Source organism: Nelusetta ayraudi, unplaced genomic scaffold (assembly GCF_046127955.1).
Source record: "Nelusetta ayraudi isolate G7.1 ecotype Tasmania unplaced genomic scaffold, CSIRO-AGI_Nayr_v1 ptg000011l, whole genome shotgun sequence".
Classification (NCBI taxonomy): Eukaryota; Metazoa; Chordata; class Actinopteri; order Tetraodontiformes; family Monacanthidae; genus Nelusetta; species Nelusetta ayraudi.
Window position 1 is genome coordinate 22,984,669 of NW_027466061.1, and position 25,739 is coordinate 23,010,407.

Consider the following 25,739-nt stretch of genomic DNA (forward strand, 5'->3'; position numbering starts at 1 on the left):
CCACTCTTGTTGCCTTGTTGTTGAACTGAACGTTACAAGATTCATCCATCAGTGTAAACCGATGAGAACTTTTATAACTTAAAATTTGAATATTTACATTGACGCAGGAGGCACATTTATCATTATTGGAGTCAGAGAAATTTTGTGACGAGTGGGTTGGCCAAGTGCTTTGCACTGTGAGGCTGGCTCAAACAAGAAGCAAGCAAAAAAAAAAATTGCAGCTGAAATGCATTAAGTTATCTACGGCTACAGAAGGTAGGGCTTACAATTTTGACAGAAATGCGTCTGAGGTTATTAATAATCTCAACCTAGCCACATGAAACCTGTGGGTAGGTTTTATGTCTCTTTGTCTATATTAGGTTTCATGCTTCTTGTAGCACTCTGACATTTCTTGATGTAAAGTGCAATATTACGGAAGCGCGTTGCTGCCACCCTGGGGGGGGGGGGACAGGGCTCAGTAACACGTTATAACGTGATAGTTTCATGGTTTTCCGTGGTAATTTTTGCGTTTTACGTGATAATGTTCACATAGTTTCATAATGAATCTAAACTAAATGGAGTGAGGCAAACGGAGGCACCATGTCTCATCTGCATGTGTTGATTAAACTGTATTGTAAACTTGGCTTGAGGCATTGTGAGATCTTCAATTTATTAAGCACCATCAATGAAATCAACATAAGTTTGCGTACTTTGAGGAGGATTTTGAGATGTATGTGTTGGAACTCGCAGCTCGTCCATAGTTGGAGGGAAATACTTGATACCGTTTCTTTCTTTCTTTTTTTTTAATAGCATTTCTTTATTATGTATATATCACATAAACTTTCGTGGACAGAGCTCTTCTTTCACGGTATCGAAACATCCCATAACACAACAGAACAACAAAACGCGCTCATACACCTTATTGGCGTTAATGGATCATGTAACCCCCCCCTAACCCCCCCCCCCCCCATTATCGTACAAACGTGAAAGTATCACGTTATAACGTGATACTGAGCCCTGTTTGTTTTTTTTTTGGTGGCAGCAATGCGCTTCGGTACTATATAAATAAAATTCATTATTTATTATGTTAACATATAACGATGTATAGTTAATATTTATTCTCCAAGTGGAGATGGACCAGAATTAAAGAAATAGGAAATTATGGTTTTGAAATTTGAGATAATTTCAATAATAATAAAGTTTTAGACCATAGTAGTTTGTGCACGCACGCTGATCTATTGCAAACCATTTTAGGTAGATTTACAGGTACTACCCAGAAAATTAGAATCTCCTGAAAAGGTTGCTGTAATTCTGCAATTCATCTTAAAAATGATTTTGACATATTATATAAACGAACAATATGCAAAGCAATATATTTCAAGTTTTTATTTCTTAGGATTTCGCTGATCAAGAAGAAACGAAAATTAAGCACCAACATGACAGCCAACCATGACACAAAGTTACAACAAGGAACTGCTTGAGATATGTCAATTTGCGTGTAATGGTGCAATAACATTTGTTGGTTTCATCTTTTATGTTAAATTGCCAAAATAAAACAACTTTCACTTGATATTCAAATTTTTCAGGTAGTACCTGTAGATTTAGGTAGGTAGAAGATTTCCTGCCACTCCCTCTGTAGGGTTAAACAGTTCACACACTCGATTCTTGAGTGGTTAACCGATGGCTGAACCATTGCTGCTAACACAGGTCTCGGTGTGTGATAAAAGAAATGATGAACTGACTTACACGAAAAGGGAAGTTTCTCCAGGCTACTGGTCTGTACCACAGTAGCAGTCAAAGTCTGCATGAAGAGGAAAAACTCTCAGCTGTGAAGAGAATTCATGTAGCAACCTGAAAGTGTAAAAAATAAAATGAAACAAAATGAAAGCTGAGAGAACATGTTAAACATGTTGAGGCCTCATTGCTCTGACAGCAACCTTCTGTCAGAAGAAAGAAAGATGGTCATCCTCCTACATCATTTATAAAAACACTAAAAACTCAACCTGAACTCAAATAAATGAGCTGAAGGAACTGAAGTTTTCTTCTTTTTTTCTTTTTTAACCTCTGGACCCCCCAAAAACACCTTTACTATAAACAAAATAATAAAAAAAGACACATCAAGACATGTAAAAATGTTATTGATTCCATCAGCTTTACTTATTTGTTTTTTCTCATGTTTTTTTTCCCAGGTTGCTGCTCGGGGTCTTCTGTGTTTGTCCAGACAGGACGGGATTTAACTCTGGATGTCAATGAAAGCATTAGTCTAAAGAGAGGCGATGATTTTTTATGGAAATGCAATAATCGTAATATTCTAAAATATGATGGTCAACAAACCAGATTTTATGAAACAGTCAAATTCAGTGAACATAATTTTTCCCTACACCTAAATAATGTAAATGCAAGTGCCAGTGGAACCTACACTGCTGTGGTCAGTGGTCCGTCAGACATAATTGTAGATGAATACCAGGTGACGGTGCTGGGTGAGTCTCTGATCATTTCAAAGTGTGATACACAGCAATATGCTGTTCTACAGACTGTCTCACCTGGTTCCTTTACACCTCTTCCTCAGACCCAGTGACCCCAGTTAACTTGACAGTGAAGTCCACCAGCAGCTCAGACTCCTGTAACTACATTGTGACCTGCACAACACAGACTGCTACCACTAACTCCACTGTCAAGTGTAACAATGGAAGTTGCAGCCTGGAGGGAGGAGAGGCGAGAGTAGTCACAGCCTCTGGAGCTTCACTTCATGTCTACCTGGAGCAGGACTCAATCATCTGTAACCATAGCAACCAGGTCAGCTGGACCAAAGACAAGAGAACGATAGAGGATTTATGTGTCATCCATAGTGGTGAGTTGGAAAGATAAAACAATTTGTAAAGATGACACAGATTTAATTTGATTTTAACTGAATGATATAAAGACAGAAATAAACCATGATATCTCTGAATAATGCTAAAAATAGGTATGATTGTATTTTTGTTTATAGGATAATGAAGTCCGATGCACGACACAAGTTAGTTTGCCTTTTATGCAAAATGAAAACCAACATCTTAAATAGTATCTTGGATATTCTTGATGCTGCACAGTGTCTCTTTATCTACTCTCTTGCAAGTTGAAGGCTTGAAAAACAGATACATAATTCTTATTGTATTAATTTGTTTTCTTTAGGAATGTGAGCAGTTTCATTTTCAGTAAAAAATAAAAGTCACAGAGTGCTGTAAATACTATGAATCACACCAGAAGAATAATCTTGTCTCTGACTTTCCTTGCAGGTAATGCAAACATTGTTTCAAATGCAAACATCATTGTCCTGGTACAAGTAACATTGATGTTATCACTGTTGTGCTGATTCTGCTGGGGGTGTCTATATATTTCCGAAGGAGAAGAACATGTGAGTGAAAAAATGTGAAGGACACAGTCAGAATTTTAGACTTGTGCACAGGTGCTGATGTAGACAAATACATTATGTGATTCAAGCTGTTGTGTATTTGTTATGGCTCCCACACAGATAATACTCAGAGCGCTGAAAACACAACATATGGTGTAGTTGGGGTAAGTAAATGTTCATTTTTAAATCAACACTTTTCCAGAGTTAGTCAATAAAACGTCCAACTGGATTGTAAAGCTTAAACTGTCTTCTTGTGTGTCGTCCTGCATGAGCACTAAACACAACAAGGTTTAGCAACGTCTTCCTTCACCTGCCACTCTAATGCATTTACATATCCTGTCTCTGGCTGCTTGCTTGTGCTAAATTATGCTGCAATAGACCAACATCAAATCAGATGTAAAAATGCAGTTGGTTAAGTTACCCAGTTTTAACTTTTGAAAGCCTCCCTCGTGCTTTGCTGTTGGGACAAAGAGTGTGAGGCTTCCTCTTTCATAAGAGCTGAAACGTGTGCTCATCTGCGACACAGTGCAGGAGCTAGTTTCTGCCAAAGCCAGAAGGAATTTGCAAAGGACAGGCAGTAGGTTCACGGTCAAGTGAACCAACCAGGTTTGTTACTTGTTATCTATCGTTGCTTTGCTCTGCAATGTTTAACTAACTTCTTGTCACAGCCAGGTGGAAGGAAGGCAAACCACAATCCACCTCTGACAACACTGCAGCTATGCACACTGACTTATGCTTTTGTTTTAGCACCAGCAGCTGTTGCTTACAACATGTAGCACAGGGGTGGGCAATTCATTCATTTTTGCAAGGGGCCACATGAGAACATCTGAATTGTGTCAGAGAAACACACACACACACACACATATATGCTAATACGCTAATGACACCAATGAATTCAATAAGGAAGCAGTCCAAGCACTTTGACGCTGCGCGGATGAATGAGAAGGAAGTGGTGTCAGTCAGTGTCAGTTACCTGCGATAAGTTGCTGATTCTGAACATTATTTCTGTAACTTTGATGAGGCACTGCTTTATGAAATCACCGCCTGAGAACGGTTTGTCGTGCTGGGCAATAAATTTAGTGACTTCATGGCTTGCGTTTCTTCGGTGCTACCATTTCGTGTGACAGTGGTAAAAGGTGCTCTTTGCTTAATTTTGTTTCGTGAAGAAGCGCCGTTTCCGTGGCTTGCTCCATCTAGTGTTGAAACTGAGAAGTGCAACAGAGTTGAGCTCGAGCTTCTTGTGCGGGCCGTATTCAATTACAGTTTCAGAATTTGCGACACCCCTGATGTAGCAGCTTCTGCTTCCTGATCTCACTCTGTGTTTTTCTGAGAGCAGCTTTGAGCAGCCACTGCTTGCATCTTCTGCTTCTTTGCTGCAAACAGAACTGATACAGTATGGACAGGAAGCTGATTGGTTATAGAAGTGATAGACAATTAGGGCTGAAGATACTGTCTACTGCAGGAGGCCTAATGATAGATGTGCAACATTGCAGGGTTGAAATCAGTTGTGCAACTTTAGTAACGTCATCCAATCATGCAGTTGTAAAGGAATCCCTATTTTCTTTTTGCAGAATGCTGTGTGTGGTGCATGTTTGAACTAGACAATGAGGTGAAAACAACAAGCAAGCAACCACTCATAGAAACGCATGTCTTTCTCAGGAGAGTCAACCAGCTCCTGATCCCCGTGCAACAAATGATCCATCACCATCTGAATACTGCATGGTCGGACCTCACAGTGACCTTGCGGCTTCCACTGAGCGACAACACATCCCTCAGGCAGAGAGCCTGTATGCAACGGTTCAAAAGTCAGCCCAACCCTAAAAGAACAGAAGAAAATCTATGTATCATCATGACTTCAATTTGTCAAGAAACTCCTTTTATTTTCCTCATGACTTCTTGTGAACTGAACATTCAAGCAGTGCCGCTGTACATGAACATAATATGCCTTCCAGTGTAAATTCTTAAACCTATAATAAAAGACTATACTGCTTTAAAGTCTGCATTGATGATCGAGTACATTTTCACGTGATTTGTGACCCAAATAGGGACAAATGTCAGGAATATAGGAGGGATTTTGAACAATAACAGGATTTGATAAATAACACATTTAGTTTGATCTTAATATTTAGCATTATTGGAGTTAAAAAAGAACCTAACATACCTGTGAGAGAAAGATAGACGACAGTACAAAAAAAATAATCACAAAACAATATTCTATACCTGAAACAAAATGCAGCTTCTGTAAATCAAACTGGTGTTACTGTTTTTTATGACAGTGTTACGTGACTGATCGAAGGTTTCTGATGGAAGAAAGAAGGTGTTTGTGTTTTTTGGTGAACTGGTGTATAGTGTTATGTGTATTCTTGCATTTTGAAAACTAGTATTAATGTTTGGTTTGCAATGTGAGTTTTGAGCATGAAGTTAGCTGTTTTGTCAGTTGTGTGTTGTAGGTATGTTGGTGTGTTAGCAGTTTTGTAAATGTGTGAGAGGGATTGGTGATTGTGTTCCGACGATTGTAAAAAAACAAACAAACTGTAAGTTAGTAGAGAGCATCGCAGGACACTCACCTATGGAGAGCAGCTGCTTTTGGTACAGAAGACTCGTAGATAAACTCTTGTGGTTCCTGGTGGCTGCACATTGAAAGTCACACTTACAAGAGAAGGAAGGTGCAGTTGATCTGCTGTTACTCAGTGCCGATGATTGAAATGTTTCTGCAGACGGTCTGAGTGGAACTTTGTCTGACGGTAAGGTAATTTCATTTTCTAAGAGAAGCAGTATATTACAACACACGACGAGTTGTAGTAATGCTTCTCTGTATTAGTGCTTTCTCTTATATGCATGTAAAATGCACAGAAGAGACATTTTGGGCTGTTGCTTTGTCTAAATTCAGTTTATACATGTGGCCCAAATTGTGAAATGTTCTCTGTTATTATATTGTTTGCACTGTGTGTGTGTGTGTGTGTGTATTCCGTTGGTCCAAACATTGGTCAACGTTAGGGTGTTTTTGATTTTTGTCCATCTCACATCTACACATACTTACATTTTAATGTTTTACAATAATATACTGTTGAAATTATTCGCCTTTGGTCCCATTGTGATTCTAAACATGACTTTGTTAAGATTTTGTGCCATGGTTCCCTCCCTTCACCCGAATTCTCATTGTAACAACGTTTGCTGTGAGACAAAATTTACTTTAAATGTTCGCTGTGGTGCATCCTCTCAAGCAGTCACTTCATATAACGTATGCCTCCTCAGACACACAGGCTGGAGGGCCAATACTCACCCCAGGCTGTGAAACTAACAGCATGTCATCCGTCAGAAAAACAAAAAACAAAACTGCATTTGCAAGTTGCTTGCTACCCACAGGAAACAGGAAACTCTGCATCTGATCTCTTTCTTTTTTGTTTCCTTCTGTTTCTGTGTTCAGCGTCAACAGTGTTTCGCTAAGTCATTTCCATCTTGGTTTTAATAACTAACTGGCAAACATTTGGATGAGAATATTATCAGTTGTCTTCCAAAAACATTACAAATTTGTCATGACCACCCTGTTTATACACAAGTTAGTGCAAACAGTAAATTAATACAAATAAAAAAATCAACAGACATGTTGGTCCAAAATAAATACGTTTAGTTGGATAAATGACCTGGTTTGACGTGTCTCTTGCTCAGCAGCAATAACAATGTTGTCTCGTCACAATCAAGTAAGAACAAAGGAAATCTAAATAAGCAAAATTACGTGTTATGAAGATTTTTTGTAATTTTGACATAAACCAATATTATGAAAACATTTTTTAGAGTGGAGTTTTGTTTATATGTATATGTTCGAATGGTGCCACTGAGCACATCTGTTATGTTTTGATTGATAATGTATTCATACTAAATAAACTATGGATCAAAGTCAAGTCACAAAAAACATTAATAGCAGCTAAAAGTGTGCACTTGTTAACCTTTGAAAGGATTACAAGAAAAACCCCCAACAACTTAGAAGCAGTGGGTGAATCGTTTGTCCATCAAATAATAATAATAAAAAAGGCCTCTGGGTAAAAAGTGCCTATATTTATATTTAATATATATATTTACAGTCTATGAAAAATGTTTACTGCAAAAGCACAGTCTACCTTGATGTGCAATTTCCTCACTATGAAATACGGTGCTGTAATCTTCGTATATCTGTTTCCAACTGTTTCCAACACAGTATTTATTTATTTATTTATTTTAATTACACAAGCATGCGGGAATTGTAACAATAATCACATGCAGTCTATGTCCCTTCTTTTCATGTAATAACACAGTTTTCATTTTCGAATTTAGCCTATTGCTTTAATGTCAACTTAACGTCGTGTCAGTTTAATGGCACTTCTTTCAGTCTCATTTGATCCGCTGCAATCATTTCTTGGATTGGTGCTGCCCCCAGGTGTCAGCACCTGCAACATGTTCACCTGTAGCTTAGGAGCAGCACACTGCACCAGAGACGTCTGTATATAACAGGCACTGCAGGAAATACTTGACAGCGAGCGTTTCAAAATGAAGGGAATTAAAAGAAACTTGCAACAGTCGGCTTCAGTCATCTTGGAGAGAAGAAGACCAAAACAAAACAAACTGGCACGTTGAACACATGGTGAATGGGATGGGGTGTGTGTGGTCAATGTCACACTTGTTGTGTGGCCACTCCTTTCCACACAAAACAAATTGATGAAATTATGTAGTCTGACATTCTGAGCGTCATGAACGACAAAACAAACAAAAAAAACCCATCACAGTTTAATCTTGGCATAACAAAACTTTGCTCTCTTGCTCAAACAGAGCATTTGCAGAATGTGGCTTGCACTTCTCTTGGTTGTTTCTCTGCATCATATAAAACAAGGTAAGAACTGCATTTCTTCCAAGAGTGAGTTGAACTCACTTTTTTTTCCCCCTGGGTGTTTTTTAGACACCCTGTGTTCTTGTTTATAATGTATTTTGTTGAAGTGGCAGGTCTGATATTAACAATCAGAACTGACAAATTTCAACATGCAAACAAGGACTTTGACTCTGGTGCATTTCAGCACTCGATTAACAGCAAGTAAGAACATCTGAATACTTAAAAAAAAGAATAAGTGTAAACGTGAAGCATAGAATGTGTGCAGGTCTACATGAGGTAGGTATAGTGCATTTAAAATAGTGCAAAGACGCAAGTGGTGTTGTTCATCAGTCTTATTTCTGCCTTATTCTTATTTATGTGTTATTTTTGACAGCTTAAAGTTCTTGGGTGCTCCAGTGTTGTTATTTGGGTACAATACAAACACAGTCCACAAAAAGGTTACGCAGGACTCAGTTGTCTCAGTTAGACCGTTCATTTCATCTGTAAACTCTGAATGGCTTTTCCTGGTGAAGGCACACCAGCCATTTCAAGGGCGGAGGAGAACTCAGGTAACAAAGTAAAAGTGTAAATCACAAAAAAAAAAAATCAAAACAAAAAACTTTGACAATGTGTTAAACCCGTTGAGGCCTCGTTCCAACACAGAAGGAAGATGATCAACCTTCACCATTTATAAAAACATTGAAAACTCAAACTGAAATCAAACAAACACTATTAAATGAGCTGAAGGAGCTGAAGAGTTTTGTGCCGATGGACTAAAAAACCACAACACCTTTCCTGTAAACAAAATACAAAAGAGACATTGATAAGGTTGGTAAAATGGTATTGATTCCATCAGCTTTACTTATTTTTTTCCATGTTTTTCCCAGGTCGCTGCTCGGGGTCTTCTGTGTTTGTCCAGACAGGACGGGATTTAACTCTGGATGTCAATGAAAGCATTAGTCTAAAGAGAGGCGATGTTTTTTTATGGAAATGCAATAATCGTAATATTCTAAAATATAATGGTCAACAAACCATATTTTATGAAACAGTCAAATTCAGTGAACATAATTTTTCCCTACACCTAAATAATGTAAATGCAAGGGCCAGTGGAACCTACACTGCTGTGGTCAGTGGTCCGTCAGACATAATTGTAGATGAATACCAGGTGACGGTGCTGGGTGAGTCTCTGATCATTTCAAAGTGTGATACACAGCAATATGCTGTTCTACAGACTGTCTCACCTGGTTCCTTTACACCTCTTCCTCAGACCCAGTGACCCCAGTTAACTTGACAGTGAAGTCCACCAGCAGCTCAGACTCCTGTAACTACATTGTGACCTGCACAACACAGACTGCTACCACTAACTCCACTGTCAAGTGTAACAATGGAATTTGCAGCCTGGAGGGAGGAGAGGCGAGAGTAGTCACAGCCTCTGGAGCTTCACTTCATGTCTACCTGGAGCAGGACTCAATCATCTGTAACCATAGCAACCAGGTCAGCTGGACCAAAGACAAGAGAACGATAGAGGATTTATGTGTCATCCATAGTGGTGAGTTGGAAAGATGAAACAATTTTCTCAATATAATAAATAATCATAAATAGAAGACACGAGAATGATCAAGGATTCCTGTCTCTGCTATGACGGTAAAGGTGCAATGGAGACTTCATTTGAGATGATACTCAGATTTAACTGTGGGCAGTATTGACTCTAGTGACAGAAATAATGTCAGTCACATAATTCAGGTTAGTCCGGAATTTCAAAAAGCTCAATTTGCAGCCTTCTGTAACTGTTTGCTGTGACTCTATGATGACTGATTTCACTGAAAATCATTTCAAATGAGGTCAGACAATCACTTTTGTTGTGTTGTCAAAACCTCAGTGCCCCATATATATCCTGTTATTGCTTTACCTCAGAATCATTTACTGCAAAATAATCTAGCTTCTCCTTTCCTTTGCATATCACCAAGTCATTCACCTTTCATTCATCACTTTTGTACGAATTGGTGTTGCCACAGTTCTCGTCATCGTGCCAGCTATTTTGTGTCTAATACAGAAAAGGAAATGTAAGTCAAATGCAGATGTTTTTTTTGAGAAGACATGCAAACAAACCCACTCCTGCTTGTAGGCCAGTGTGAAAGCAGGCTCACAACAAAGTGATTCAAACTTTTGTGCATTTCTTACGACTCCACAGATCAGACAAAAAGCAGAGAAAATGTAAAGTACGACGTTGCAAAGGTAAGTCTACCTTCGAGATTTCCAAGAAGAACCCTCCACTCTCTTCTTCGTTGGTTTATTTGAGGATGAGAGCGTTCACCCTAATTAGGAGATGCGCTGTCAGGCAGCTGGATTGTCATTTCAAAAACATCTGAGAAATACGTACTGTGTATTCGTTTTTGTTTTTTAATTGATGAAGCAATTTCCCCAATGCACAGATATGTTTTTTGGGGGTGGCAAACTAACATTTTGTTCTTCCACAGGGTGACATAACAGTGCATCTTTGAGCAACAGCCTTGTCGTCTGACTACTGCACAGCCTAAGCGCCAGATTGAATCACACCTGATTTAGCCATAGTGTCCTCTCTGCAAACATGTGAATATTTCCTTTGTATTTAATCTGCATTTTTCCTTTACTCAGTCACTACCTTTATTAAACTTTTGTCAGATTAAACATTTGCAGATGTTGCAAGTACAATTTCAAAATTTGCTTCCCGTTTAAGATGCAACAGGATAAATCATGAGAATCTTTGAGATAACAGCTCACGGTAAAAGCGGAATACATGTCTCTTTTTACCATATGAAGGGGTTTGCAATCTGAGGAGGATTTAGTTTTAAATCCAAGCGTGGGCCATTCTGTCTGATTTGAAGTACGGAGCGAGAGAGAAGAAACCAAAACTGGAAAAGAAAAACAAGACGCTCTGATGTATTCTTCATCTAAATCTCCCCCAGTTTACTGCGAGTTGGCATTCTGACATCATATTCTCCCGCTGGATGTAAAGCATTTGCATCAGCGAGCCGTTGTTGCTTCATGACAATCGCTCTGTGTCTATCTGTTCTCAAACTGAAAGCCCAGCTTTAAACCCAAACAATTCACAAAGACATGGATCTGTTCATATGCATTATCTGTTCAAAGCTTCATCAGATGCACCACTTCTTCCTCTGTCTTGAGCTGAAAATCTCCCCTGGCAAGGAATCAGATTTCTACAATACTGCTACAGCTGAAGATTTTTTTTTTTTTTGACTCCCTGCATCCCTTTTCTATAACCCCTGGTCATGGGCGCTGCTGGAGCCTGTAGGGACAAAGATGGGGTTTCACCCTGGACACACAACAACAATATATTATTTCTCAGCACACATGGAAACTTCAGTGCAGGTTAAATGTTTGTTCAGGTTGAGGTTCAGGTTTGTCATCGAAAACACCCTCAGCCTTCATAAGAAAGATAAATGCCATTGATTTCAGCTTAATAACCTTTGCCCAATTGTTGCATTTTGAGAATGAGCCATTTAATGGTATATATATATATATATGTATATATATATTTATATATATATATATATATATATATATATATATATATATACATATATATATATATACATATATATATATATATAAATATATATGTATATATATATATATATATACATATATATATGTATATATATGTATGTGTATATATATATATATATATATATATATATATATATATATATATATATATATATATATATATATATATATATATATATATATATATATATATATGTGTGTATGTATACATACATATCTACATTGTCTACATATAGACAATGTAGAGTTCTTCTCTGTGATGAAGGCTACCTGTTTTATCAATTATTTATGGAACACCACAGACTGCCCTCTGGCACGATTCTTTCCTCGTCTTTTGAGATTTTAAAGATTTACTATCACACATAAATTTTAAGTCACTATTTGTCATTTTACTACGTTATTTCTTAACGGTGTAGTGTTGTGTTTTTTGTTTTTGTTGTCTGTACATATTAATCTTGGTTCCTACATGAACTGTACAAATATTGTATTAAGACTATTGCAGATATTTCTGCATGTACCTCACCATTATATCTAATTAAATAACTGATCTGAATTATGCTTATTAGTACTCAAACTAATGTTTCGAAATCTAATGTCTAATGTTTCTTAATCTACCTTAAGATAAGATAAGAAGACAGGTAGGTAGATAGATAGATAGGTAGATAGATAGATAGATAGATAGATAGATAGATAGATAGATAGGTAGATAGATAGATAGATACTTTATTGATTTTTGTGCATAAAGACATATGAGTGTGTGGTGTGACAGTGACAGTGTGTTAGTAAGTAAAGGTTGAAAAAAAAAACCCTGACAAAAAAAAAGTTAAATATAGATCAAAAAAAGACAACAAGAAGGTTGTGGGTTCGATTCCGGGCCTGGGCCCTTTCTGTGTGGAGTTTGCATGTTCTCCCTGTGTCTGCATGGGTTGTCTCCAGGTTCTCCGGCTTCCTCCCACAGTCCAAAAACATGGATGTGAAGTGAACTGGAAACTCTAAATTGTCCGTTGGTGTGTATGTGAATGCAAATGGTTGTTTGTCTCTATGTGGCCCTGCGATGGACTGGTGACTTGTCCAGGGTGTCACCCTGCCTTCGCCCTATGACAGCTGGGATAGGCTCCAGCAGACCCCCGTGAACCTGAGCTCAGGAATAAATGGGTATGGAAAATGGATGGATGGATGGATGGATAGAGGAAAACAAAAAACAAACAAAAAAATAAGTAAAATCAGCCAGAAAAACACTACCTCTGTTTCTTTTCCTTGTTTCCTGTTCAGAGAGTGTGAGCTAAAACATGCACTTTTGGATACACCTTCACTGTAACGTCTCCAATCCCTCGGTCTTTCCTGGTTTTGATAGCACCTTTGCATCTGCTTTGTTTTGGCCATTTCTCAAAGCTAATTTCTGCTTTGTGGTAGTTTAAAATAGAATATACATGGTGTGAGCAGAGAGGACACTGACCAACGCCAGAAAGTCTGTCCATTGATGGAACTCTGCGGCTGGCAAGTGACCACTGGAAAGGAATACGCCAGAGCAGGCCAGAGGTTGCAAGGCCAGCTAGTGATCTGTTTCAAGAACCACTCCTTATAGGAATATCAGCTATAGGTCTGTACAACGTACAACACCTTATTGGTATATCCACAGGACATGAGACACTATTTTTTTGCCATGCCTGGACTCTTTAAAACTGCGTGGATTCTGGCACATCGTTGGTTCATCTGCGGTGCACCATAGGATGCTGTTGTCTTGTTTTTGTAATTCTGGATGACCCCAGGTTGCTGTACAATTTTTCATCTGTCAGTAAGCCTGCAATAAATGCCTCTGATCCTCGCCTACTTTGCCTTATTTCAACTTTTGAACGGGTTAATCAGCAACTACAAAAGCTAATGGACATCAGTTGACCAGGAGGACCCGGAAAGAATTGCACAGAGTCTTTCTTTTGGTGCAAGAGCTTCCTGTGATTTCCAAAAAGTCATGTCCACAGTGTCGCTCTCCATCGCTCTGTCCTTGACCACACCGTTTACCGAAGAAGGATTTCTCCTTTGGTCAAGCTATAAACGTCCCAATTCTTACCTCTCTCCTTCTCTTTGATGCTGAATGCTGAGTTCCACTCGACCACCTCAAGGGGGCGACGGCGTCAAGCCGAGAGAAACGCCTGCGAACCGCTTGACAACTTGTCCGCCTCCCCACTCACCACGCCAGTGACATCATCTGCGCAGGGACAGAGGGTGCGCGAAGGACAAATGTCTTAAAATGCATTACATCATTCCCCCGCTAATATGATCATATATCTCAGCCGCTTAGTGCGATGCCAAGCATGAGAGGGTGGCTATAATCCATACAGCGACTGCTTCAAATGTGAACAAGGGGATGAAATGGAAGCGGTGGCAGCGGCGGGAGGAGGGGGGGTGGGGGGTCTGTCCACTGGAGTCGGGGATGCAGTGCTGAAGGTTATTCCAGACATTATTCCTCAGAGAGCAAACGAAGAGAGAAGACGGTCATCGGCGCTACGGAGCCAAGACGTGGAGGGGGGGGGGGGGGGGGGGGGGGCTGCAATGTCTCGTCTGTCTGCTGTCCTTGGTATGCCTCCCCATCACTTTCTGTCATTCTTTTCTCTCTTGACCCAGCCTCAGTCGATGGACATGGCATGGCACAGTGAGGAGGGAGGTGAAGATTGGTAGGAAAGAGAACAATCAGGAAACATTTCAAAGGTGGTGAAGTGGGAGAACTAAGGGAGAGCCAGTAGTTCTGGAGTTACTGTATCCTCCAAAAATCTAGGATATGAGAAGAAAGGAAAGAACGGTGGTCAAAGAACTGAGAGCTGAGAAGGAAGAGGGAGAAGTGTGTTCCACTGCTTCTGTTCATCTCCTGGAGACACTGTGGAGAAGAGCAGAGAGAGAGGGAGGCAAGAAGGAAAGGAGGAAGAACGTCTCGCATTGCAGGAAGAAGTGGTGAGGGAAGGAGGAAAGAGGGGAGGAGGGAAAAAGAAAAGAGGAGTGTGAGATGACTGTGCAAGCTGAGGAGGTGCGCCGGAAAAAAATTCGCAATAAAGAGACAGAGTGAAAAAAGAAAGGAAGAAAGAAAGAAAGAAAGACAGACAGACAGAAAGGAAAGCAGGTAGAGGTGTAAGAGAGGAGATACAGGATGTGGAGTGAGCTAGGAAAAAAGAAAAAAAAACAGGTGGGCCAGGAAAAAGAGAAGGTAAAAGTAAAGTCAACGTCAGACTGGGAGGAGGGAGGACAGAGGAGGAGATGGAAAGGAAAAGGAAAGAGGAATCCCTCTGTTTCAGAGGGAACAGAGACAAGACAAAGCAGTGAAAGAGACATGGGAATGGAAAGACGGAAGGCCTTGGAAAGAATGCAATAGAGTGAACAGTGGAGAAAAGTTTACGAAAGGACCAGGAAGGGCAAGGAAAAAGGGAAAGATAAAATGCAAGTAAAGAAGTGCACAGTTTGTGAGGTGAAGTGTTGGAGGGAGGGCAGGAGAAGACGGAGGGCAAGCAGAGGGAGGGAGAAGTTCTTTTGAAGGGAGAGCGGCAACGCGAGAGGCGAGAGGACCAGAAATAGTGGCGAAATACCAGAGCAAAAAGGGAACATTGGAGTAATGATGTGGACATTAGGCATGAAGACACGGGGGAGTGGAGGAGGGGGAGCGGACAGAAACGGTGGAGGAGGGCAAGGGGAGGAGGCGCCGATGAGTCAGTGGGAAAAAAGACTAACTGCTCGTTTGAAGCTTCCTGGACTTGTTTCTGCTGGCCGATGGTTGAGCAGACTGCCTCCTCCAAAGATTTCTGCATGAGCAGCTCGCACAAATGAGCACACGAGCTGGGCCCCTGAACTATGTGGTCACTTTGCCTGTCTGCCATGCACAAAAGCTATCGACAGAGTGATGCGGAAAAAAATCAAACTCGCGAAAAAGTGAATGCTTGTCTGAGTGAGTGGCGTCACTCAAGATAGACATAGACATAGACAGACTTTATTGATCCCCTCGGGACGACTCCCTCAGGGGAATTAAAATCAAAAAAAGATCGGACCCAAATAAATGATGGATGAAGTGAAAAGTGTTAAAACTTTGGGAGAGTGAAGACTTTCATGCCACACCCGAGCCCTGACACACGTGGAAGGTGACGAAGGAGGGAAACTTTCAGCAACGTTAGGAAGTTCACAGTCACACTGTCACTGTGTCATCATTGAAGAACAATCCAATGCCTTATTGCTTTGCAGTACAGCAATAAAAACTCTCATAGTAATTATTGATTTTCTTTGCTATTTTTGCTCTGTATACTTGGGCTCATGTGTAGTTTCCAAATTGCTAGGTATTAATAGATATTGTACATTTAAAAGATATGCCTCAGAAATGGTAGAATGATATTACTTAGCAAAAGCAAGTGGGTATTCGTTGGTAGCATCTAAAGTATAAATCAAGTGATTTCACATGAGGCCAAGAGGACAGGAAAAATAGTAAAAACCAAAGCATTTTGAAAGCAAAAACATTCTCAAGTTCTGTTTTATTTAAAGAAAGAGTTAATTTCCTCTTTCTCTCTTCTCAGCTAGGAATTTCCCCTTCCGTATGTCTGAATTCCACAATTCAGTCATTCAATGCATGCAAAAACAAGCTATGTACTGTGTGCTACCTGCAGCGCTCTTCCACCTTTTTGGGGGGAGATCAGAGAGACTAATTATGCTCTATACCCATTTTAAATACATTGACTTATCTACAGAGAATGAAGACACATATTAAAACTCTATACATATTACAGTTGTAAGATGGGAAAGCAAAAGGCCCAGCGTAGTTTTTGAGGGACAAATTGCACTGAGCTTTTTCTGCACCCAAACATTCCCAAAGTGCCTTTTATTCACCCTGCCTGCCACCATGCAAGGTGCTGCTACTACCATCAGTGACAAGTTAGCATTCAGTGTCTTGCAAAAGGATGAAAACATGTTTGGAAATGTAAAGAAACGACAGGGGAGGCCTCTCCTCTCCTCACCGCACATCCCTCTGGTCCTGCTGGACCTCAGATGCTTCCTGGTTTTCGTTGAAAAGCTTTCAGATCAGCCTTCCGTGCAAGGTTTTCCTCAAGGTTTTCCTAAAAATGTAGGTCATAACAATTAAGAAATGAAATCTTTCCACGGTGTGCAAATACACAACAAAAAGGAAGCTGTTCCTGCTGTTGTAAGAAAGCCATGTCTCGTTTTATTTTTTCTGTAATACTGTGGAAAAATAATGTGAAAACAACTTGAACAAAGAACCATGAAATTAAAGAAAATTTGTGAGAATACTCAGCATGTTTTGAAAATATGTTTTAAATAAAAAAAACAGATGAATACATAAAAAAAGCCAACATGAACATATTACACGTGGACAATATTCAGGGATGAAAATAAGGAATTTGAGTACAGAGAATATACGGCTATTAGCACACCTACATTGTTCCCTCGCACCCACACGCACACCTGCCCTTGAAACATTTTCAAGTGCGATATGAAATCCCTCTCACACCACAGCTCATTGTCTTTGTCTGCTTAATGACACAAAACTGAACATCAATTAATCCCTGTGGTGCAGATGTTTCAGGGAGCAGCCCGGCTCGGCGGCAAGATGAGCAACGAGCCGACTCAGTCCTAAGGCCTCGCGAGTGTCTCCGTCATGCTGTTTTACCACCTGTCCTGTTTTTTTTTCCTTACAAGGGTTTGACTGATATTTGTGCTTTTTTTTTTTTTTTTTTTTTAAATTACCTCTTGCATTTCCAAACCAAAGAAACATAATTCTTTTTAAGCATGTTGTCCTGAAACACTGGAATGACTAGAAAGCTTTTGTCAAATTTTTAAATTTCACATTGAGAGTATTAGTATTTTTATCATCCATGCCTCAAAACACCAATTAACAACAACCAAGGGCAGCGAGGAGCTGCAGAACAAAATGTCCCTCTTCACTGCTATATTTATCAAAGATCCCATGGTGCCCCCCCTTTTGAAGTTTTTCATTGAGAATTATTCAAGTGCAGTTTTCTGGAATGTGTCATTTAAAACTCAGAAAAAGGGCATATTAGCCCTCTGTTTACATCATCCAGAAAAAAAAAACACTTTCTGAAGCTGATGCTTTGTTATACTTTCAGCGTGTTCTGAAGGAGACAAAAACAAAGGTGGATGTCACAAACAACTGGCTTATTACTTGTGTTGGAGGAGTTTTGATGTCCTTTATGACATCACAAAGGGCACTGATAATTTTGACAGCTGAGGGACATGTTCTCAAAAACTATAAATGAATCCATTTCTACAATTAGTGTGCAAAGAAGTGTGGGCAGAATACAAGTTAGGACAAGTCTTACAATTAGATTCTTCATTGCACCTACAGGCTAAAAAAAAAAGAAAAAAAGCTATCACATTTTGCTCCAAATGATCAGTCAGACCCTGATTCCTGCAGTCTGGTGAGGAAAAGACATTTCAAATAGCATGGAAACACACTGGTGTCACAGGCTGTCAGCGTACGCATGTACACATACACATGCAAGTTCACAGATTGACAGACAAAGTGCATGTACACACACACACACACAGTCACCAATAAGCATAGGTCAATGCAAAAAACACAAATGTCTGCTGCATTTTTCATCTGCTCAGCAATTATTCTCCTGTCTTTTTTCTCTCTGCATATATGTATTTTTTCCTCACAGTCATTTTTGGCACTTGCTCCAGACTGCAACAGGCAAAAATGGCCACCGATCCTCACGAGTCAGACTTGGCCAATGGTGGTGCAGTTCAGCACAGCATGAATCAGAACGGTCCAGCTGTCGGGTCTGGCCTGGTTCTGGACTGTGTTGGCCTATTTGGGTTTAAGGCCTGGCTAAGGAGTCATTTTGACACAAAGACACGCACACACTGCATTCAGTTAGCACAAAATCTTATCTGATGTGTTCAAAACAAGAACAAGGGTGGTTCAAATTCTTTGACACTTTTTTTTTTCTTTCTGTTGCCATTTCTTCCACTGCTCTTGTCACACCACAAAAGTAATACCAAGGACATTTGATTCAAAATAACTAATCTCCACGTTAAAAGGCAAGAAACCGATGACCGCAGGGGGGATGTCATAAAGAAAGTTCACTTGTCTGAGCAGACGCACACAAGCTTGATTTTTGCTACTCTGTGCCGCAACATCGTCAAGATAAACTGGATTGAAGATGTAGAGGAGGGCGTTCGCTCTGCATCTGCGATAGTATTTCTCTTTCCTTCATGAAAAAAGACAGGTTGAGTCTCTAAATTTGGAATCTGGTAGGTGGCTGCTAATGCGACACAGGGGAGTGAATTGAAGTGCGGTGCCAGTTCCGTGGAGAAACATATGGAAAAGAAAGAGAGAAAAAAGGAACTAGATAAGACCCAGTGGGGTAAACCATGATCAGATCTCATCCGAGCTGCATTTATCGTTGCTGTGAAACCACACCTGCAAATCTGTCTAATGCTTGTGCCGCATTAGTTGTCCACCACTGCCTGCTAATTGCAAGGAGTTAAAAGGGGCCTGCATTGTCTGCTTCTGCGTTCTGTGTTTGTTGGCCTGCGTGCCTCACTGCTGTGTCAGATCTACCCCTTCTGCACAAGGTCATGATGACATTTCAAGTCCGATGCAAAGGCTGCACTGTTACAACTCTGTAAAAAGGCTGTAAAAGAGGTAATAGTATGCAGTACCAAGGCTGTGATAACCATATAAATTTAAAAGGGGGCTCCATCTGCCATTCTTCTCTCAATAACTCCAGTGTTGTAGTGACCTTGAAGCGGCAAGATTCCATCCGACGCTCCGGTGTGAAATGTATGGCCTTGTTACTTCCTTCCTAAGAGTGTTATTCAAAGGGAGGGAATAAAAAGGATTTTTACCGCTCGGCAGTGGAAAGATACCATCGTTTACAGAGTCGGCGGGGGATTGATTGTGTGGCTGATTAGTATAAAGAGTTAATGATTACGGCCAGAGGTGGGGGAATTTCTGGCTTCAACCTGAAGCCTCCGGCCCCTCGTAAAGCAGCATCTCATCCTCTGCTGTTTCACCTGCTTAAAAATGCATGGAAGAGATGGATCCTTGTTCAAGCCCCCCCATTCCTTTTAACTATCCAGCAAGACATGTGCAGCTCGCAGAGGCTGTAAATCCTTGCGGTTGCCAAACATGTGGAAAAAGACTCATGCATTATTAAATGCCCCTTAAAAACTCAGGAAAAGGGTTGATTTAACGACGGAATCTAGCAGTTTGGAGCTCAGTGTGCTCTGCGGGTGGATGTTGATGGTGATGGTGCTGCTGCTGCTGCTGCTGCTGCTGCAACAGCACAATGAAGAGCGCAATCCAACCTCAATGTGCAAACAGAGTGTGGCAGACAGTTAACACAGGGCCATCTATGGGTTGATGTTGAAGTGATAATCTTTGAGGTTCTCTATCCTTTTTCCATTGAAAGTGCCGCACCATTCAGTGAATATGACCTACGGCCTGTTGATTAGCATTTAAGGTACTGCATTATTAGACCAGTTACCTTCAACAAAAGCCACTGCAGGTGTAGCCAAATCAAACCTCGATACAGCCACTGTAATCTCCTATATATGTGTGTTTACAGCGAAAAACACTTTCTCCATTGTAGGAACTATGTGCCAAGCAACTTGGTAAGAGGTCTTCGTCAAAAGAAATGTGGTTCTGCAAAGCAAATCAGCTAGTGACCTGTTGTTTTTTCTATCTCTAGATGTGTAATTTTTGTAACAGAAGTCAGAAGTTAAATAATATAGATTAAAAAAAATCCACAGTTTGTTTTCTAAAAATGTCATGAATGTCCTTTCAAAGCAGTGGCACCAATAGTGGGCCCTTGATAAGCGCAACATGGCTAAATTGGTACCATCAATAAAATCATGTTCTAATTGGGTGCTTCAAAACTCAAGTAAAGTTTTAGTGTTTCAAACAAAGAGTGCAAAGAGTAAATCACTGTCAAATTTCCGTAACCCCGCTCTGTGAAGATGCTTCAGAACAACAGGCTGGTGCAATAGCTGCCTCCATCGCAGTGACAGTCAGTCGAGTGGCAACATCTCCAGCCATGATCCTCTCATCAATCTGTACATTTAGAACATACAAAAAGTCGGCGCAAAAGACATGGTAACAAAATAATAAGTCAGACCTAAAATCTCACCACATTTATGTTGCAGAAAAAACAAACCAGCATACTTACATAGAAATGTACAAAGTCCCACATGAGCTAGATTGAACCAACTGCACCTTTGTTATTGATATGTTAAACTACACTTGAACCGTCTCATCGCTCACAGAGTCGACAGCGCAGCTCAGAGCAAGCCGTTGGCTTGCTCGCCATACATCACTTTGAATGTCGTCGACTTTTGAAAAAGGCAGTCCAGTCAGAAGACCAGAAGTCACAAAGAGTTTCATATACTCAGAGGAATACCAAGGAAATAGGTGAGATGTCTATTTCTTGGTATGTCCCATTTTGGAAAAAAAGGCTCTTCAAATTTCCTAATTCCAGTCTACATCGTCCACCTTATACGTCCTCGGTCACTTTTCCAAGGAAATTCATTACGTTTCCGAATCAAGTTGTCATGTACACATTTAAAAAGTGAGTCTCACCCCAAAACGCTGAACCTTTGGTCCATAACTCCTTATAAAAATACTATAAAATGTTTATGAATGCCATTTTTTATACATTTTTGCTATAAATATGGAAAAAGTCTATCCTACTGTGCAAGTGAGAGAAACAAATATCATTTTGATGTCTGACGGTAGGGGAGGTATCTTTTTTTTGTACAAATTACAGAAATTCATCAAATGAAAAAGCTTCTTCCTCCACACCTCAATCACCACAAACACCGTAAACAGAACTGATCTTGAATGAAATGGTAGGTATAGAAATGCATCATGGGTATACAAAAATGAGCATACGGAGACACTTGCTACCACTTCTCTCCTTTTCCCCCGTTTGGATGCATCTCTTTGTCCACAGCATGACTTTGTCGCCTCTTCCTAAAAGCAGACGTGTCCTCAATTGTTTCATTGTGTGTTGGCACATAAGCATTGGCACTCCGGTCACTAAGTGCAACCACTTCAAGAAGCTCCGTCCTGCTTCACTTAAGGTAGATCTTGTAAGGAACGAATGGCCACTGTCAGGGTGGAAGTGAAGAAAAGGGATCAAAAAGTGCCAAATATATAGAAAGTCCAAGCTGCCCCATTGCTGCATTTCATCAAAATCTTTGAGTGTGTCTTTTTTTTTTTTTTTTTTTTTGCAATATATAAGAAGTCAGGAGGTTCAAAAGGTGTGAGTCGCAACGAGGCTCGCTGTACTGCATTCCAATGTGTAAGTCTGCTGAAGGAAAGAACTTGAGAATGACCCAGGATCTGTGTTTGCACGTATTTACAGAGACGGGATGGGAGGAAGAATGTTGTGTTGTTAGATGATCCAATAGCAAGACAAGGATTTCACAGGGAGAAGAAGAAAGGTTCCTTTATTCCTCCTTAAGCTTCTGGTGCCCCCCTTTCTTCTCTTTTTTCTGTAGTCAAAGTGCTTCTTTTTTTGTTGTATTCTCTCTCTTGGCTTGATTGTGGCTCTCGCTGTGGCTTTTGTTGGCACATGGACGTCGCAACACAACAGAGAGTCTGCTCAAATGTGTGTGAATGGGACTCTTTGTGTCGCGTATGTATTGCTGTATGCTGTTGTTTTGTACGGGAACGCCGCTAACTAAGTTACTACTGTGAATTGTTGCCGTTTCTTTTTTTGTCGTTTTTTTTGTTGTTGGCTCAAACAAATGAACCACATCCCATGAAGCTCCGGGTGCACTGGACACAAACATCTTCAAATGTCTTCACACTATTCTTCATACCTATATGAGTTTGTAGATTATGTCAAAGTACTGCTGTGGTACAAAGCCAAGAGTCAAGAGTCTGTGTGTGTGTGTGTGTGTGTGTGTGTGTGTGTGTGTGTGTGTCTGAGCATCCTCTTCAAACATGAGTCTGCATTCGCTGTGTCTGTCTTTGGGAATAGTCAGAGGGAGGGGACGAGTAGGAGAAGCGGGTGGAGCTTCCGTACTGCGCCAGGCCCGTCTCGGGGCTCTGCTGCCCCGCCACGGGCCCTTGTCCAGTTGGGTACATCTCATAGGCGGGCCCCTCCTCTATGGGGGGGGCGAAGCCCATGCGGTAGGTGGGGTACTGGGAGGGGTAGCCGTAGTTGTCGTAGGCCAGCTGGGTGTTGCTGTCCAGCAGGCCACAGTCCCCGGGGTATTCCCCCGGAGACGTCAGGGCCGGGTTGGGTGCCGCCTTCTGGCTCTGCGCCACCCTGGACAAGGTGTTGAACTGAGCGTAGGTAGCGTGGGACATCCTGGACGGAGGCCGAGGGTCGTAGCAGCCCGCCCTGGAGCCCGGTACTGTGCTGGGGGGGACGGCGCCGCTGGCGGCGGTGGGCGGTCCGCTGGTGGCGGCGGCACCGGCCGGCCCACAGCTGGGGTTGGGCAAGCGGAACTCCCCCTGGTAGTGGATGGCCCGGGACTGCGGACGAGCCTCCTCGTGGGTGGTGGCTCTCACGTTGTAGTAGCCATTAGTTGGATCCTGCCATCGGATTATAGAGTCCGATTATTGAATTGAATATTGATATTGATACTTAATATGGAGCTGCTGCATTCACATTTTGTGTTAGGCAACTATACTCTTTTTTAACATTACATTCTGTCTGTTCTTCTGTTTTCTTTAAATTGTAATGAGTTGAATTTAATGGGTTCGCAATACAGAAGGGTGAATTTCAGCAAACCAAAATATTCTGATTTAGACAAGTTAACCTAAGAACAAAGAAATTTGTGTATTATAGTCAGTCATAATGCAGATATGTTGATATGGGTGAACTTTTTAACAATCAAATATATGATGCAGCCAATATGTGTATGAAAACAAAACAAGACACAATAATGCAACTTTCTTTTGATCACAATAACATTTTCAGTTCAAATGAACATGAAGCTCACCTGGGTTGTAGCCGACTCTGGAATAAATAATGAAACCCTGCACAGCAGCTGGAATGCTAAGATTTGAACATATACATTTTGCCCGGGACCCAAATTGGAAAAAATAAAATAATTAATTGCTAACCAATTAGTTGCCAGCAGCCAAGCATTCTGATGCGACAAAAGCAGGAAGCAACTGTTGCTTAGCTACTGTGGGGAGATTTCTATATAAATGTCCCAGCGGTGGACGTCTCTGAAGGCTACTCCAGCTGTACGCTGCTCCACGATGTTGTAGCTACTCCCGATTGACCTCGGAAAGAGGTAAACACAGCTGGGCAGTGCCAGGCTGCTTAATGGCACCCAGTAAGTTGTAGCAACCTGGCTAATCTAGCAGCCTGGCTAGCCTGGGTACATACACATGACAGGCAGAAGGTTCAGCCAGTCCCCAGACACATGTCTACACTCACTTATAATAACGCCCGTTGGGCTCTTCACCAGATAAATATGAGACGTAAATCCAAAAATGAACAGAATATTCCACCTGGTGTCTCAAATTAAACTTGACGTGTTGATCCTTTGGTATGTTGAGCTCACAGCAACACAGGTGTTTAAGACTGGAGGGAGATTATTTCTTTTCTTTGACCAGGTGGAAATCTATCGTGATCCGTGATGGCCTTAAGAGTCCAGTGTGTAAAACTTGCCTTGCGTTATGATTTTTAAAAGCTACATTATTAATAGTGTATAATAGCAATAAACGTTTTCCCACCCTTAGAATGGTTATCATGTATATATAGAACACATATATTCTCTCTATATATACATATAGAATATAGATATAACAAGGGTCTTACCCCCAGTTAGCTGCCGTCTTGCACAGCCATATTTCTAAGAAAGCTGGGATGGACAATCCAGCTGCCTAACAGCGCATTTTGTAATTAGAGTGAACGCTTGCATCTTCACATAAACCAACGAAGAAGAAGGTGGACGAGGTATCCAGGTTTGGGTGTGCAGGCCACCGTAGTTCACTGGCAAGCTCAATAGGGGGACGGAGCTGCAATCTAAATTGCAACCACTTGATGTCGCTGTTTCTTCTTCAGAAATCTTTCACGCTGGACCCTTTATGGGGCGATGCGACGACAGCCGCGGGCTGTTTGTTGGTGTCGATGACATGTGACATGCACAACGTAAGGTTTTGTCAGTGGCCAACCTTGAGCTCGTACTCCTCCCTGGTGTCGCTCTCGCTCCGGACGTCCTGCTTCAGGTCCATGTCGTCTTTGAACGGCTGAGTGGAGGGAGAGAGGGAAACAGAGGGCAGAAACTAAACCATCAAACAACGAAACACACACACGGAGGGTGAGAAAGGAAAGGAGAAGGAAGAGAGGGAGGGGGAGGAAAACAGAGTTTCAGCTTTTTCTTTAATCCCAAGAGAGTGAAAGACGAGTCGTCGGAGGAAGAACCAAAACAAACAAACAAAAAAGAAGGCTTTGGTCCGAGTTTTTTTTTTTTTTTTTTTAACCGTCTGGTCCATTAGATTCTCTGGGACTCCCAGGAGGGAACGCTTCTCTAAAGAGGAAAAGGAGAATGAAGGAAAACTCTTTAACGTTGTGCTTCTGAGGTTTGTGGTGTCAATTTCGTTCCCATCACGTGTGAGTGTACGTTTAGTTTTGAGACGAGCATCTGCATGCGTAATTGCAGCTCTTGGATATTTTCCTCGATGCCTATGGCTCTGCTGTGTTTGTGTGTGTGTGTGTGTGTGTGTGTGTGTGTGTGTGTGTGTGTGTGTGTGTGTGTTATGTTTGCTGCGTTAACAAAAAAGGAAAGAAAAGGAAAAAAGAAGTTTTTTTGTGCATTCACATTGAAATATGAGACGTGTGTGTGTGTGTGCGCGCGTGTGTTTGTGTGTGTCTCTCCTGTCACTTTGCCCTTTGTGTTGCAGTATCTGTAGCGTTAAGGCCAGTGACCTGTGCGCCTCCTCTCCGCTGCCCCAGGTGACTCAGATGGGTGTCTACTCAC

At 41.1% G+C, this 25,739-nt stretch overlaps 1 protein-coding gene and 2 long non-coding RNA genes across 7 annotated transcripts in view; 2 read left to right on the forward strand and 1 right to left on the reverse strand.

Annotated features, from left to right (window-relative positions):
• Positions 1–1,201: 1,201 nt before the first annotated feature.
• On the forward strand, positions 1,202–2,229 carry LOC142884184 (uncharacterized). Its single transcript, XR_012926130.1, has 2 exons — positions 1,202–1,233; positions 1,585–2,229. It is a non-coding gene; the product is annotated as an uncharacterized LOC142884184 (long non-coding RNA).
• A 1,100-nt stretch (positions 2,230–3,329) lies between these two features.
• Positions 3,330–25,733, forward strand: LOC142884178 (uncharacterized). 4 transcript variants are annotated; one of them, XR_012926124.1, is made up of 7 exons: positions 3,330–3,534; positions 4,702–6,114; positions 8,174–8,234; positions 9,098–9,388; positions 9,478–10,273; positions 10,402–10,445; positions 25,715–25,733. It is a non-coding gene; the product is annotated as an uncharacterized LOC142884178 (long non-coding RNA). The 4 variants fall into 4 exon arrangements; XR_012926122.1 differs by lacking the exon at positions 25,715–25,733 and adding an exon at positions 10,688–10,895; XR_012926123.1 differs by lacking the exon at positions 25,715–25,733 and adding an exon at positions 10,688–10,895 and having other exon boundaries at positions 4,707–6,114.
• The window catches only part of kirrel1b (kirre like nephrin family adhesion molecule 1b), a 79,558-nt gene continuing 74,728 nt past the window's right edge, over positions 20,910–25,739 (reverse strand). The window contains exons 14-15 of one of the 2 annotated variants that reach the window (XM_076019643.1): positions 24,934–25,008; positions 20,910–23,337 (exon numbers count right to left, since the gene is read on the reverse strand). In XM_076019643.1, the coding sequence (XP_075875758.1) occupies positions 22,735–23,337; positions 24,934–25,008 (678 nt within the window). In that variant the 3' untranslated portion in view covers positions 20,910–22,734. Of the gene's footprint in view, positions 23,338–24,933; positions 25,045–25,739 lie in introns of both variants that reach the window. The other variant, XM_076019642.1, reaches the window with a different exon arrangement.